Raw genomic sequence first — 16,069 nt, 5'->3', positions numbered from 1 at the left:
GTGAGAGAAGCAGAAAGACAAATTCAGAATGAAAATCAACAAACTCATTTATAAAAATCATTTTGTCCCACAGGCTCAAAGGGAGGCAACTACAATAAATGCTAGTGAAAAGAGAGCCAAGATAAAATATGCAAGAGACAACTAAAACCTCCAGTAATAATGCTGCCTTTGCATCAGTGTTTCCACAGCAGAGGCTCAGGGCTGCCTGTCCTGCAGCCCCAGCCAGGACAGGTTAGCAAAGGGGAAGCCAAACAGCCACCAGGATGCTCTCTCTCCCTGCTGCCTCTGCTCTCTCTGCCTAATTACATTTCCATTCAGTAAAATATTCCACACAAGAAAATTATTTTCAGGGATCATGGATTCTCTCCTTTCTTACTCTTGCAGGCAGAGCCATGGTGCTTAGCCAGGACAGTAAGAGCTATCCAAAGGTCTGTGGGCTGCTGCATTTACACTAGGATTTCCACTTAGTTCTTACCAAATCCAGAATCAAACACTAAAACTCAGTTCAGGAATAAGGTGCTACAGTGGAAAATATTCCTGCTGAAGAGAAACACTGCAGAAGCACCTCATACACCAACCAACACACAAAAGCTGAGCTCACTTCTGGAACTGGCCCCTCCACTAGGCAGAGAGAGGGACACTTGTGGAGGCACCCATCATCTTACAGAATGAGGTGCAAAAGAGAGCAGCCTATTGGAACTCCCACCTCCATCTTTTGCACCAGTGATGTGCTAAGTACAAAACTACCATTTTACCTGGATGGAGGCAAAACACAACACCAACGAGCTTGCTGTCCACACAGGAACAGTAGCACTCCTGATAGTTAGCTTGTTCATTTCTCACAGATTCGTCTTTCAGAACAAAACACTGATGAAGTGTTCAAGAAATAAAGCCTGACATTAAAAAAAATCAACATGTAAACATCACAACAAAAATTTAAAAATGCCTCTGTGGCCAGACTCCCATTGCTCTAAGCATGCTTGAAGCAGGGTCTTAATAAGAGAGAACAAGATTAAACCGTGTGCTTATTATGAAGCACCAATCTTTGCAATTTAATGACAACACCTTTGCACTTCTGTCTGAAGTGTTCTCTGCACTTTATCTACTGTTTTCTGACAGAGAGACTACTTCCTATCTAGAGGGATGTACACAGGAGCCTTGTTGGAAAGGATCTGAGACACTTACGGGCTCCAGAGACAAACAGAATCTTCTCCTACACTGATCAACTGAACTAGTTTGCACAGCATCTTCAAGGCTCTTTCAACACCAGCTCAGCTGTGTGCTTTCCACTGCATATTTAAGAGATTGGGCACAGGGGAAGCAGAACACTTTAGGCACTAGGGCAGTGTTTATTGTGGTTACAAACCAGCTTAGAGTACAATGAATTCCCACGTCCTCCAGCATTAGCACTTGCTATCATTATCTCTAGATTCAGGAGTTGGGCTTTAAGACTCTATTTTAGCCAACAATTCCATACAAAATCATTCAAACTGTGCCTTGCAAAAGAACCACTGTCGAGGGACTTAGAAAAACATTTTTGACTCATTAAATGTTGGAGAATAACACTGCTATTTTATCTTTATATATACACATAGGCATGTTAAGAAAGGAGGGGAGAGATCACACAGGATAATCTCAAATGTACAGTACTAGATTTGTGGACTCATAAACTAAAGAAAGAACCAGAGGAGATTTAAAAATGCTTGAAAGCAGTTTTCATGTGTTACACTGCACAGAACTTTTTCCTTAAATAAAAATGAAGTGATCTACTTTCTCCTCATGATTTACTGCAAAACAGTGGCCAGCTGACTGATAATGGAAGGTTGCTAAGGTCTGCCTACCATTTTCAAAGCAGAGGCTATAAATTTCAGCCCCTCCCTTCTCCATGCAGCCTGCCAGTTTTCATATAACTTGTCAGGACTTTGTATCTCCGGAATTTCTCCTCCTCATTAAACTTGGCTGAAGTCGACCAGCAGATCCAAATGGTATTTGGTGGAAAAGAAGGCAGGACGCGCTCAGTATCACCAAGAAGCCTCATTTCCTTAGGAAGTCAAGATAAAAATATGGAATGCTGCAGCAAAAACAGGAGGAGCCCACAGGCAGGTGCAGTTTATAAAAATACAATTAAACACAAGTCAAGAGAGATTACATTTCAAGCAGATATATCCCCTTTAATATAAACAGAGAATTAATTCCCCTGACTTTGATCCTAATGCCCAAGCCAGATTTTAAAGTGTATCTCTGAAAGATAACAGCTTATACTGGACCTGGGATCTTTTGGTTGCCTATGCAGACAGGAAGAATACTCAGCAGACCCGAGTTCAGCCTAGAAACCTGCTAAAATGAAAGCACAATGCTCTGTCACAATCCTTATTGGTTTCACTCTGCCCAAACTGGCAAGAGCACACACGCTGTAACACTGTATTGACAGGGTTGCCTTGTTATCCTTGAGCAGACAGTATGTCTGACTCACTGGGGGTAAATTGAGCTGTGCTGTGTCTGATAGAAATGATAAAAAATGCAGCCCCGTACTTTTTGCTATTATCTGCACATGAAACATTTGTTTCCCATCAGAACTCAAACCTCGTTAGACAGCTGAGACTATCAGAGCTCAGCACTGGGGAAGGCAGCAGCAAATCACCTGCACTGAAGCCACCTGCATGAACACTCCTCTCAGCTCAGAAGAAATGCTCCATGACTAGAATTTGCACAGGTTATTATTGCTCAAATTCATGTTAGAGCAGGTATGACCTGTAGGTAAAATATCTCAACTGTGAAAGCATCTGCATGCTACCCACATTAATACTGACAGTGGTGAAGGCTCAGAGTCCAGGACACAGACTGATGCTAGCAGTCAATTGTATACATATGAAATCACGTGTCACTAGCGACCTCTCTGTCATGCTAACAGCAGGACTTTGGATGATTGCAGGTATCAAGCCTAATGACTGAAGAAAAACAGGCACAGTATTAGAGCTTAAATGCACGAATATTGCCCACCTGGACAGGTAACAGTGCCCAAGGATGGTAACAGACTTCAAGGAGTTCACCTAGATAACTTACTCTTTCTTTCTCAGTGTGTCACTAGAGCTGCACCATCAGACCGAACGAAAGAATTTTTTTAACAAGTCCAGACTTGTCCAAAGAGCTCGAGACTTGCAGAGAAATCTTCTTAATATGCAATCCTGCCCTTCTGCCTATAGAAGTCAGCTGCAGCCATTTCCATTATGCTCTAATATTAAACATGTGCTCTCACATACTGATGAGCAGTAACAGATCTCGGTGGCACAGCTGAGGAGCATATCCTGAGCATCCTCTGCTGTGCTATAGCAGAGTGTTATCTGGTTCTCTTAAAGCCAGGTAGGCAAAATTCTAAAGCCATCTCCATACAACAAAGGAGATTCTTTTACGTTCTGAACTACAGCAAAGTTTGCTTTATGTAACCATAACTTCAGGTTGCGTCATCTAAACTACATTTCAATTTACAGAGCACTGGTAAAACACTTTCTGCTAGACAGGACAAGAAGCCTGGACATCAGACATAAGCATACAGATGAGGAGAAGGCAGAGGCAACACTGCTTTCTTTACACTTTATTCACACTGGGTTCCACAATCAACTCTGAGCATGAAGCCACTGCCCAGCCTCAACTGCAAAAGCCATGCAACAGGAATCCTACTAAATGAGCACAATGAAGCCTTTACAGCCAAAGCTCCATCGCTGTTGAGAGGTGCTGCAATGGCACCCTTGAGGATCTTCAGACAAAAGGAACATAACTGTTTCTTGCAGCCTTGAAACAGTCAGGTTTCCAAAACAAGCTTGTTAAAATACAGAGAGGTATGCCCATAAGGACAGCTAAGATGGGCTGTGCATGCCAACTGTCTTCCTCTCAGGTGGAAATCTTGCATAAGGAGAAAACATATATTGAAATAAGCATAGAGAAACAAGCATGTATGAATGTTTTACATCCATTTTTTCCTCCCTCCTTTGCCAATTTTTCCCTCACACAGTATCAGGGCAAACTTGCTCTTCACAAGGACACAGTAATGCAGACCCTTAGTGCTCAACATCAGCTCACTCCAGCAGAATAATTTCCCAAGCTGCTTGGTAAGAGTCACAGCTTTTTTCCCCTGATCTCAAACTGCCTGTGAAGCTCCCTATTCAATCTCCTTGCAACTGCATCAAACCAGACATCCTCCCCTTTCCAAATAAGCTTCTCCAGCCTGACTAACCTCTGAATAATCAGATGAAGAGAGTAGAAGTTTGCCCTTTATCCAAACTGGTGCCAGCACTGCTCCAGGAAATTTCTAGGGCTGAGTCCAGAAATTGAAGCTCTGACTTAAACCAGGTGTTAGATGTGTCTGCCTTGCTGGGAGATAAAGTCCCTGCTCCTTGTAAGGACAAAAGGCTTTTTAGAGTTAAATGTCATTCTACTCTGTTAGAACTATGAGCTGGCAATCCAAGAAATTTCCCAGCCACCCAAGGGCAGGGATGCTGTGACATGTCTGGCACCCCTGCAAGGCTCTATGCCCTGCCCTCGCCCTGAAGATGGACAGGACCACCTCTGCCTGACCCAAAGAGGAGTCTTGCAGAAAAAAAGCAGCATGGAGCTGCAGCAGAGCCCAATCCCACACAGACATCAGCACCCAGGGCTGAACCTCCTGGCATCACGTCCAAGGTAAAGCAGGGGGAAGAACTGTGCCAAGCTGCTGGGCAAGGGAATGAAGCAGAGGTAGGTGAGGGATCTCAGTTAAAGAAGGAAATAGTCAAATATACAAATGCTCTGCAGTTCAACAAAGGCTGCCCTACTGGCTGCAAGACTATTGTAGCTCTTTTTGACCTCCTCCAAAACCAGATGTTACAGCTCAAGGGACCACTCTGTCCAGCTCTGTCTTCCTCTCAACTGTAATATATAATTCCCAGCAATTTTTTTTTCTTAACCTAATCCCTAGAAGAGATCAGAGGTTAATCAGCTTCAGGAGAACTGGACAGCAGGGCTGTCAAGATTGTAAATAGCTTTCCTTTTTTTTTTTTGTTTTCCACAGGATAATTCTTTATTTTGCCAGGTAACTGTTTAACCAAAGACTGCAAATGTTGCACAGACCAGTAGCAAGCAATCTTTCATTTCAGGGACAAGCAAGCAGAGCGCCAGTACTCTCCATGGAACAATCTGGATTTTTAGGTCCCTTACCAATTTTCCCCGATTCACATTAAGAAGAAGTGACTCCTATGAAACACTGGAAGGCCAAAGACTTTTGGTAACTCTGCTGACTTTAGGTTTGCTTTGGCTAACTTCATTCAGTAAGTACAGCCACGGACTGGTATAAGTACTTTATCAGGCAGCTGCACTAAGCCAGATAAAGCCAGGTAAAGCACTGCATTCATATCACTATACTAAAAGGATGGTCCCTATTCAGCTTCTCCAGGCTGGCTTGACCCAGTTCTGTTGCACTGGGCCACAAGGATCTGTATTTCCCAATCTTCCAGAGTGAGCCATCAACTTTTTTTTATTTTTACCCCTTCAAATAGATCAAAATCCATGGATTGTCTGAGTTTTCATGGGGAAAACAAGAACATACATAATAGTGCAAACTTTTGGTTTGGCTTATTATGTCATTTTTCCCTCATTTAATCTGCTAGTTTATCTGCATTTAATCTGCTAGTTTATCTGCATTTTATCTGCTAAAAATCTGCTAACCCACATTTTTATTTAACAGCACTTTTTCTGCAGACTGCTTTGAGATGTCCTATGGAAAATGGACACATTATTCACATGGTTGTAGTTTATGTAGTTTATCTTATGGCCGTATAGGCTGGAAGATACAGACTCACAACAATCAAAGAGATTTTGCTATTGCAACAGAAATAAGCAGTCAGCAGAGTAAGGAAGATGGCAATGAGTAACTCAGGGAACCTTTCCTGTCTAGGTATGGAACATGGAGATGTGCCATGTTTCTCTGCAGGCCTGGAGGCTTTGGTCTGAGGTTGTTAATTTTTCTGCAGAGGACACAGAAAGAGCAAGACAGGCAAGCTCTAAAAGCAATCCAACTTCTTTCATAAATCAGCAGGATACAGTATCCAGTTGTTTACTTAGCATAATTTTACACAGACTAGATTGGACAAGTCATGAAACACTGGGCACAAGAGCTGAGAAATGCTGCTATTAAAAAAGGCATGCGGAAAACTTTCCCAAGGGATGCCAAGAGTGTGTGTGGGAAGAGGTAGGAGGAAGAAGCAGCAGCGTCAGGGGTTGTAACAAACAGAAGAGAAGCAATCGTGTTTTTCCCTCAAAATCAGTTACTTAACTTTTCAAAGTGAAAAGCATCGCTGGAAGCGGAACACAGGAGCGACCCTGGAAACAACCGTGCAGCTGCAAGGAAAGGCTCCAAAGCAGTTAAAGCAGAGTCAAGCTTTAGGGCCTAATGCAAGGTAACAGCTTGGATACAAGGCAGATTTGCCAAGTAAGCTTTGCTAAGGTTTTAAATGCTATTTGCTTCACAAGAAAACAGATTCTTCTAAGTAAACAGGGACTGCTAAATCCTAGGAGTCATGGCAGTCTTACGATCATTGAAACCTAACAGTATGGTCAGTGAGTGGAAGGGATCAACATGGACTGAACACCACCTTCTCCAAACCAATGTCACAAAAGGAGCCGAGACCTTACAATAGAAAGATTAATGAAAGACTACATATAATGCCTCCCTCACAACAAGCATGCAGCGTGAGATTCATCCTACATATGCAGATTTTGTAAAACAATTTTAAAGCACCCATATGCCGACAGCTTGCACTGCTCCCCTTTTACGGCCATTGGGCTCATTGAAACAAGGAGTAAGAACAGCTTTCATTGATGAAAACTGGTGGGGTTTTTGGTTTTATTTGTTCTATGCTCCAGTGAAATTTTTTCAGCCTACATGCACTGCAGCTTTGCCCTTCGAAAGTGAAAAGAAGACCTACCTGTGCACCATTCTGTAGAGATACCTATAGATCTTTAGATCTTACAGGTCCATTAGTGCTTGCTTTAGTGATATAGATCTGAAGATGAGTAAAGATCCAGTCTTCTAAGTATCTTCCTTATTTGTTTAGAAAGGAGCAAAGTACAAGAGGCAGGGGAGTTTTATGCACACCGACATCCCCCAATGTTTCAGGCAGCAGAACTAACTAGTCATAATTTATTCAAAGATCAAGCTGATAGGCTTCAGCCCACCTCCTCTTCTCTCATCCTTACCACCATTCTTTTCAAAATTAAAATCTAAAGAGAAAACCACAAGAAAAGATGAGAAGGATGAAGTGCATTTCCACAGTGCCATGTGCACTACAGAGTTGAAATATTTCTTCCAATGCCTCGAGTCAGAGGTTATAATACCTCATTTTCTTCACGCCAACCAAAACATTTTAAGGAAAGCCTTCGCTCTGACTTTGACATCCCTCCTGTGTGGATGATCAAAGCTTTACAGCCCAGAACTGACATAACTTCACTGATCCTGAGCAATGTGTGAATTGCAGAATCATGGCCTTGAAAACTGAAAATCTGGGGTGTGCCCACAGAGCATGCCAATACATTAGGTTTTCTAATTTGTTAAGCATTTGGCAAAACAAGAGCTGGATCAGAGGTATCCCAGAAGAAAGGAAGTCTTGTGTCTGTTCTCAGTTCAGGTTAGTCAGAATAATCAGATATCCCCCATGGCACCGCTTGAATTTAGGCAGAAAGGCATAACACTGCCAATAAAACACGCACATAGGCACAAATCACCTACAGCTTCAAGCAACCACTCATCAGAAAACCACAATTTCAGTTTTGTGAAAGTCTCCACTCAAGCCTTTTTCTCCATGGGCACGGATACGGTATTACCATTAACAGTTCATCTAACTGTAGCTCTTAAAGCAGGCAGAGAAGGTGAATTTGTGGCTGTGCTTCCCTCAGCATTTCTTTTGGAACAGTGCTAAGGGTGGAAGTCAGTGCCCTCACTGTCCCCATGTTCTCTCCTCCCACTGTCCCCATAAGTTGTGGCGAGCTAGGATCAGGATGGACCCGCATTGTTCGCCAGCAAAGGAGGTGTTCATGAAACAAACCCTCAAGGAACTAAGGCTATGGCTTGAGGATATGGCTATCTCCAGCAGAAATATCAATTTGAGCTACTGCCCCTTCTCCCTGATGGCCAGCAGTGGATCTTTTCATGTCTTATGCCACCTTCTTCATAGCAACCACACCAGAGTTTGCAGCATCATGTGCTGAACTCAATCAATGAACCAATCCAGGTTATAAATAACCAGGGGAAGGAGAGGAGTAAGAGTATTTTAAAACTAGAACCAGAGCCTGTTCACTGATCCAGGTCACCACCTGACCCCAAGGCAGCTGTGCCAGCACAAGTGTTGGGAAACGGGCGAGGAACCAGCGAGCAGGGCTGGACAAGAACATCCTGCAGCCACATCTGCCACTGAGAAAATGGTACATGCAATAGTATCACCCATGCCTGGTGTTAAAAAGTGGAGCTGAGTTAGTACAACTTGGAAGAATTTACACATTTTTAGTCTCTGTAAGCTCTTTTCTTTGAAGCAAAAACACATGAGCTCCACTGGTAGGAATGACAATGCTTTTAAGCCACAGGGGACTAGCTAACATCTCCAAACTCCTCCCTCTGACTACCCTTCATCCCCTTAAAAAGCACTGCATTTATGAGATAAAAGACAGTGCCAATATACAACTTGCTTTTCAAAACCAGACAAAAATTACAGTAAGTTTCAAAACTTACTCCTGCAATATGAGCTTAGCCATACTGAAAGACATACTAAAGACAACATTTTTCAACTGCTTTCTTTTTTCTGTGCAATCTCTCTATTACAACTGTTTGTGATTAATACATGCTATTAAAAACAGAGGGAATGTGCAACTGATCTTAGTATTATGGAAGAAGCCATTGTCATGCATAGTCCAGCAAGCTGCCCTGTGTAAAACTGCTGCACAGATGAAAACATTTGCTGTGCAAAGAACATTCACTGTGTGTCAATGTACCTTCATTCCTCTTTGTTTTCTCTGCTTGTTAACTGCAGCAAAAAAAGCATTGCCTCCTCATGAAGGAAGCCTTTGAAGAACTTCAGCTGAAAATTGATCTTTATCAAGCCATCTGACAAAAAAGGAATATCTAGCTGTTGGCAGACACAACAGCTGAAGTTAGAGAGCAACAGTCACACTGCCCATCGATCACTAGAGATTCAGAGATAAGACTGAAGCCCGATCAGTTGACTTAACCCTGTCTCTTGTTTTCCTCCTCTCCTGCCTGTTTACCCCACCACATATCTAGGACCTTGTGTCCAAGGCCATTTTTACTTGTTGCACCCATACCCACACTAAGCTATAAAATATTCTGCAGCAATATCCTTGCAGAAGCTTTGTTTGCTATAACCATCCTGGCCAAAGACCCCCTGCTCTGTACAATGCACACACATTAATGTAATTATTCCCCCTGTGTAAGACTGAGGAGCTCAGATGAATATGACAGTCTGAAAAGGCACAACCTCTCTCCAGAAGAGCGGTATCAGTCAAGCTTTGCACATATCACATGGGAGTATCTCATTCGATTTTAAATTTAAAGCTGTTAATTTGTGAATGGAACTCCACATACCACAAATAGAGTAACAGGGAGAAACCCATGCTTTTCTTCATCTGTTTTGAAAACTTAATTTAAACTGATTGCTTTTTGAACAGCATAAACTGCAAGACGCCCAAGGATTCAAATAGAGACATATATTTTTTTATTTCTTTGACTGGGTTAATTTCCCCTCTTTCCCATCTAAAGCTCCACAGTAAATCCCCATGGGTCAGTTACTATAACTACTTTACATTGCTGAATTCTGTTAGCAATCTGCTCATCATTCCTGCAGATGTTTCTGCTTTTAGGCTTCTTGGAACTACAATGGACTCATTCCTTTGAATAAACATGTACCCTTTGTAGGCTGCAGATGTACCAGGGAGAACGCTGTCCTCTACACCAAGCAGACACCTCACCTTCTTTTTTTTGGTAAAAGCAAGATGATACTTTTCAGAGAAAACAAGTTGGAAGCAAGCAATCTGAACTTTTTCCCCCTCTTCTAAGAAATTTCTGAAAAGACAGTGCTACATGCACCCATATGCCTTGGGACTGGACAATGCAATTTGTGGAAGCCAAATGCCCCAGCTCACAGGCCAACAGAAATCTCAGGCAGATGGGCTGGAGAAGTCAGGTCCTGAAAGCAGAGAGCAAACATTCACATGCAAGGACCATGCCTTGCAACAGAAATATGATGTAAGCCTTATACCATCTCATTATTAAATTTCACACATTGCTAATAAAGCAGAAGGTTCTTCTACTCACCTCAGTAACATCCATGACTTTGATGGCTGCCAGCTGACCCGTTTTGACATGGCGACCCTGAGTAAGGGAGAGAGAGAACAGTCAGCACCAGCATCTCACCCATCCCTTCAGCTTGCACAGAGCAAAACACTTGGACAAGAGTTCCAGCCACTGGGCTTTCCCCAGCAATGCTGGACCCTTTTGGTACTTCCTAGGAAACACCACAAATACTCTAGATGGCTAAAAAACAATAACAAATTTCAAGTATTCCTCTTCAAATTTTAGCACCCATTTCTTTTTCTCCACATTAAAATTATGATTATCGAGTACAAACAGGTTATATTCACAGCTTTCCTTCTGTTTACTTTAGCAAAGCTCATCGTCAGTAATGACAGTTTATTACATGCCAGAATAAATTCCACGTGTTGCACGTTTTATTTGTATGAACCAATGCCTAGTACCTAGGTGATATATTACATGCTTTACCTAGTAAGCATGGTTAGCACATGATTAGGGCTTAGGACATTTCTCACTGCTTTGGTCTTTCCAAGTAAAAAAAGTGGGGTTTCTGCCAAGGACGCATCAGACCTGCAAGAGCTCTCTTTGCTTGTCTCACAATGGCTAGACAAGAACAAGATGTCATCTCCCTTCAGCTACACCACGGTAAGGGTACAGTTTCTCAGTACAGCTGGAGCTGAGTTAATAGATCCCAGCTCCTGCAGCAGGGAGCTCCTACCCTTCCTTCCTCTGCCTCCTTCCAGCCTCCTGTCACATATTTCTCCCAGGAGCACTGAGCTCCTTCTGGCGCTCATTGTATCATATGATAAGCTGATTGAGATCACTAAAATGGCAGAAAGTTAACACAGAAAAAGCAAACTGTGGGGTGGGGCAGGGGATTGCAGTCCAGGAAATTAAACTGGTTTGTTCTGCAGTGAAAACAGAGCCGGAGCCAGCAGGATGCAGATCACAGAGCTGGGAGGCAAGCGGCATGGCAGGCCCCTCCAGCCCTGGTGGGCTGTAACTCGCCTCAGCTGACTTCTAACAAAAGCCTTTTTCTCTCCAGTGTATGTTTACATGAGGTAGAGACATCAAATAGCTGTTGTGTACTTTTTTCTAAGCAAGCACTTAGGAATGGTCCCAATATTGGTATTTTCTAGCTCTCCACTTAACACTCAGCAGTGTAACACCCAGCAGTCTATCCTAAACCCATCAAACAGCCCAGGCTCCCAAGCACTTTCCCAGGCACCATCTCCAAAGGTTCTTATCTGCATCAGTCAAGCTCTCTAGCAACAGATATGCCCACTAAATGTCTTCACTTTTATCACAAATAAAGATATTAACACAATGGAACATTTAACTGAAGTCACAGTATTTCTCTCCTTAACAATTTCTGAGTTTCCTAGGCAGAAACCTATATGATGGACATGAATAGTGTGGTTTTTTGCCTGGACTAACATTAACCTCTTTACAGGGTCTTTTGAGCCTGGCACCCCAGAACTGAAGCATCCCAAACCACTAGTCTTTTTAAGAGAAATCCTGACCCTTTCACACCTTATGATGCCCTCCACAGAGGTAATGGCCAGGAATTGCTGGTGCATTCAAAAGGATGAAATGCTGCAGAATTCACTGCCTCAGCTTTCTTCCACAACTCTTCTTGTGCTTCACTCTCCCCCTTACTAACCAATCCACGTGCTTTCTATAAATACATTACTGTGCTCAGGCTTTGCTTGCTCTGTAAACTGGCTTTACCACAGGCATTTCTTTTTACAGCTTGGTCTCAAGCTGGTTTTGATTTTGAAACAAAGTTAGGGGTCGTAACGTGTGCAGTAGCCAACACTGACCTCACCTTGACCTTACTACTTCTTGAACCAAAGTCTTTCAGCAAGCCCAGGAGATTTCCAACTCCAATTTCCCACCCTGGACGTCTGCCTAATGACAAAAGCCTGTGGTCTTCTCCTCAAGACTTACCATCCCACAAGGAAGGAGGGGAAAATGGCTTACACTGAGGTGGAAAAATGCCTACTCTCAGCTCTGCCCCCATTTTCCACAGCTTTGTTGAAGGAATTTGAAAGCCCAAGGACATGGGAAGTACAGTTTTAGGTACAAAAAGAATATGCTAAAGATAACAGAGAAACAAAGACATCTCTGAAGAAAAAAACCCTCACAACACTAAGGAGGTCTGAGGAGAGAAACTTTTTCTAAAAAAATAGTGAAATACAGTTCCCCATTCACTCTGCAGCAAAGTGGAGGTGCTAAAATGGTGGCAGAATATACTCAAGCAAAAATGCGGCATGCAGAAGAGCAAAGTAGCAGGTCAGGATGCCATTTCATGGAATTTTTACTCTCTTTGTCTTTTTAAATCTACTAACTACTGGTGGGCTTGCTATTTGCAGAGAGACACCTAAAATTTCCCAGTGCTTGACTTCACAGCTTTTCTGAAGTCAGTGTTCCTCCCTGTGAGACTGGCCCACTCAGGATGACTAATGTGCACCAGCCCTACCACATTTCCCCTGCAGCTTTACAGGATCCTGCTGGTGCCTCCATGAGTGTCCCTATGAAAAACTGGGGCCAGCTACAGCAGAACAGAGCCACTGCTCATGTTTCACTCTGCTTCTTCTGGGAGGGGAAAAGCTTCTACATAACCCTCCTAAGGGACCAAAAGCAAGGAAACTGCAGAGTGTGGGAAGTGTGGTCTGCTCAGTATCCCAGACCAAATTTAAACCCTGGTCACTTCAGAATATTGTTTAAAATTACTCCAAATACCCTTTTCGTAATGTATGGAGCGCTCATACTCTAAAAATCTGCAACATATGGGGAGGAGGAGGGATGGCCTGCATGACATTAATTTATATGAGAGAGGTAAAAAAGACATTGGAAGCCACATTCTTTTCATTAAAAATATTTTCAGAGGGCGGGAAAAAACAAACACCACAAGCACAGCATATAAGCATGAGCAGAGTATTTGTTTGTTTATTTGCTTAACAGCTCTGCTCAAGAACAGACCTGTCAAACTATTAGCATGCTGCTATAATTTTGCTTGCAACATGAAATGGCTAAGCATTCCCATTTTGGAAACCAATCGTCAGATTTTCACGGCCAGCTTTTGCTTTGGAAAAATTTGTCAGTGTTAAAGAGAGTAATAATAAAATTGCAATGTGGTTGGATGTGAAGAAAGAACTGCAGAAATCATAGATGGGAGAAACCCTCTGAACTCAATCTCCTGGGATTAAAATTTATTCAAATTCTGCTCACAGGGCACTTTACAAATGCAGTAATCATCAAGGCTCCATCCAGACACCACATCTCAGCAACACCTCTCCACTGGGATAACATTTTTCATGCAGAATGAGGCCTCTGCTTTAGTGCAGTGTGGACACATGGCCCCTCAGGGCATCCAGGCGTCCTCATTGCCACGGCAAGGCAGAGCTTCTTGCAGCTTTGTTTCTCCAGGCAAATTGTTGGCAATTACCATCTAGATATCTGAAAAGCTCTGCAATATTGCAAAATGCACCTCATGCTAACTGAAAACAGCAGTTTCTTAAAATATTGCTAGGCACCAAATATCAGAGGCTGAGGATCACAAGATACTGTCCCACAGCCAGAATGTTGTGTGGATATAAAATGTGCAATGAAGACAAAAGCAACCTAGAAGGATCTTGCTAAGCATAAGGTGACTGTCTCCAGAGCCAACAGACTGAGGAAGCTGCAGAGGTATCTTCAAACAGTGGCACAGCAACAGGTAGAAAAGGCTACATCATCCTGGGAGTGAGAGTTTGCCTCTTACTGGGTTTCAGTATGGGAACCACAGGAAAACATCAGCATTGTCAGCTTGTCCCCATGGTAATGAGCCTGCCAACACATTCCCTTCATTTGGACCACATTAAGATTTTATTCATCAAAATTTCTTAACTACTTCTTGTTTCTTACACATTCTCCCCACTTTTCTCTCCCTCATTTCATGGTTCTATTCATATTAAAGCATTTGGTTTATCCTCCCAAGGAAGCAGCCTAAGAATATTTTTAAGAGTGCTACTTGTACCACTGCATTTTTAAATGGCCTGCTGGGATGAGCAAGTCAGTGGAATTACTGAGACTGCCAAACTCAAATCTTGTCCTCTTTCTTCTTATGCAGATGACTGCAAGTTCATATACACAGAGCTGTAGTTCTTCTCATCAACACAGCAGTACTGCAGCATTGAACTGGATCTTAAACTGAATCCACTACTTAAGCACATTCCTAGTCATGGCTGATAGCAATATGGTGTTTATTTCTCATCTCAGTGGGCTTTATGCATGTTGAAAAGCAGAGGGGCAAGGGGAATCCGTGGTAGACTGCCAAAATCTGCAGAAAATTATAAATTTCAAGTCTTCCCACACCCTCCAAGTCAGTTAATACACCTACTTCTTGCCTCTTTCTTCCTTTGCACACATTATTACTGTAAAATTTTTAGTTTAGAAAGGTTCAAAGGCAAGTGGTATTACATGCTGTTTTTCATGGTGCTCTTTTTCTCTTGTGCCTTAATGCTATCAAAGAACTATGCAAATTAAGTGCAAAAGAAATTTCATCAGCTAATTTACCTGTTTTGCCCACCCTCCCCCCAACTACCCAAGATATTTATGTCACAGTAATGTAGTCCCCTACTAACACAGTTTCAGACCTGTGTATTAAGATGCCTCTGGGAGACTGTTCCTGGAGGCTTGCTCCCCAGCTAAATGGCATGGAAGTAGCATATGGGGCAGCATCACACATTAAGGAAGGAATGCACCATTTGTGACTCATTACTTGCAAGTTTGGATTATCTGTGCACTGTACACAATTAAGTCTTTGGTAAACTTCTCCCAGCTCCCAGTATTCTATGCTGACAGTTGTAGAAAGAAGAGGAGTTGATTTGAAAAAAACAAACTAGCTACTAATCCAATTTCAGTTGCCACACTGCACACAGAAGCAGCAGATTTAGACATGCCATCAAGTGAAAATACCACAGCACCACCTCTTAGCAGCGAGTGCTGTGCAATGCCCCGATGGCAAACACAACTTTCCATTTCACTTCTCATTCAGTTGACTCTTAACTCCTACCAGCCTGAGGCAACAGGCCATGAAGCAATACTCTGGTATTGGGTTGCACGCCCCAGTGCAATAAATGATAACTTATTATTCCAAGGCATGTTTACCATCAGCTCTTTCTGTCACTCGGCAACATAGAAAGTTGTAGACTGATCAACTTTGCATTGTGAAAACTTGGATTCTACATAGCATTTCTTTCCACCTCCTGAAAAGATCAGGTCTACCCTGTGAAAAGCACTGGGAGCGGTGCTTGTGGAGGAAACAGAACATATTTTTGACAGGCAAAAAGACAGAATGACACAAAGTGAAAAAAACCTCCCAGGTCAAAACCAAAAACTTAAATAATAAATAAATAATGAAGTGTTCTTAAGCAAAAAGTCTACCTAATTGCATTTGTAGCCAAAATTATGCTGTTCCTACTGATACAGCATTCTAATAATCATATGCTCCAGCAATGGAGATGAATTTGTAAATAAAAAGGATGATGTTAATCTGGCACGAAAAGTACTTTTAGAATAAAAATGAGCAAAAAACATGAGTGCAAAAACAAGGAAAATCACTGCAGAAATACATGAGAAGAAGTCATCCTGTTAGATGATTTCTAAACCCAAACCCACCAGAGCTGTTAGAGACTGTCACTGTTTAAGTCAAAGACAGGACAGAGCTCTTGTGTT

The 16,069-nt window shown here is 42.4% G+C and overlaps 1 protein-coding gene across 13 annotated transcripts in view; it reads right to left on the bottom strand.

Annotated features, from left to right (window-relative positions):
- Positions 1–16,069, bottom strand: part of MAP4K4 (mitogen-activated protein kinase kinase kinase kinase 4) — a 166,194-nt gene that overhangs the window by 76,868 nt on the left and 73,257 nt on the right. For all 13 annotated transcript variants that reach the window (XM_038146485.1, XM_038146468.1, XM_038146511.1 and 10 more), the window contains exon 3: positions 10,352–10,408. In XM_038146485.1, the coding sequence (XP_038002413.1) occupies positions 10,352–10,408 (57 nt within the window). The remainder of the gene's footprint in view (positions 1–10,351; positions 10,409–16,069) is intronic.

The sequence above is a fragment of the Motacilla alba genome, chromosome 1 (assembly GCF_015832195.1).
Source record: "Motacilla alba alba isolate MOTALB_02 chromosome 1, Motacilla_alba_V1.0_pri, whole genome shotgun sequence".
Taxonomy (NCBI): domain Eukaryota; kingdom Metazoa; phylum Chordata; class Aves; order Passeriformes; family Motacillidae; genus Motacilla; species Motacilla alba.
Note: the sequence above shows the minus strand (reverse complement) of the source record. Positions and strands in the feature narration are given on the sequence as shown.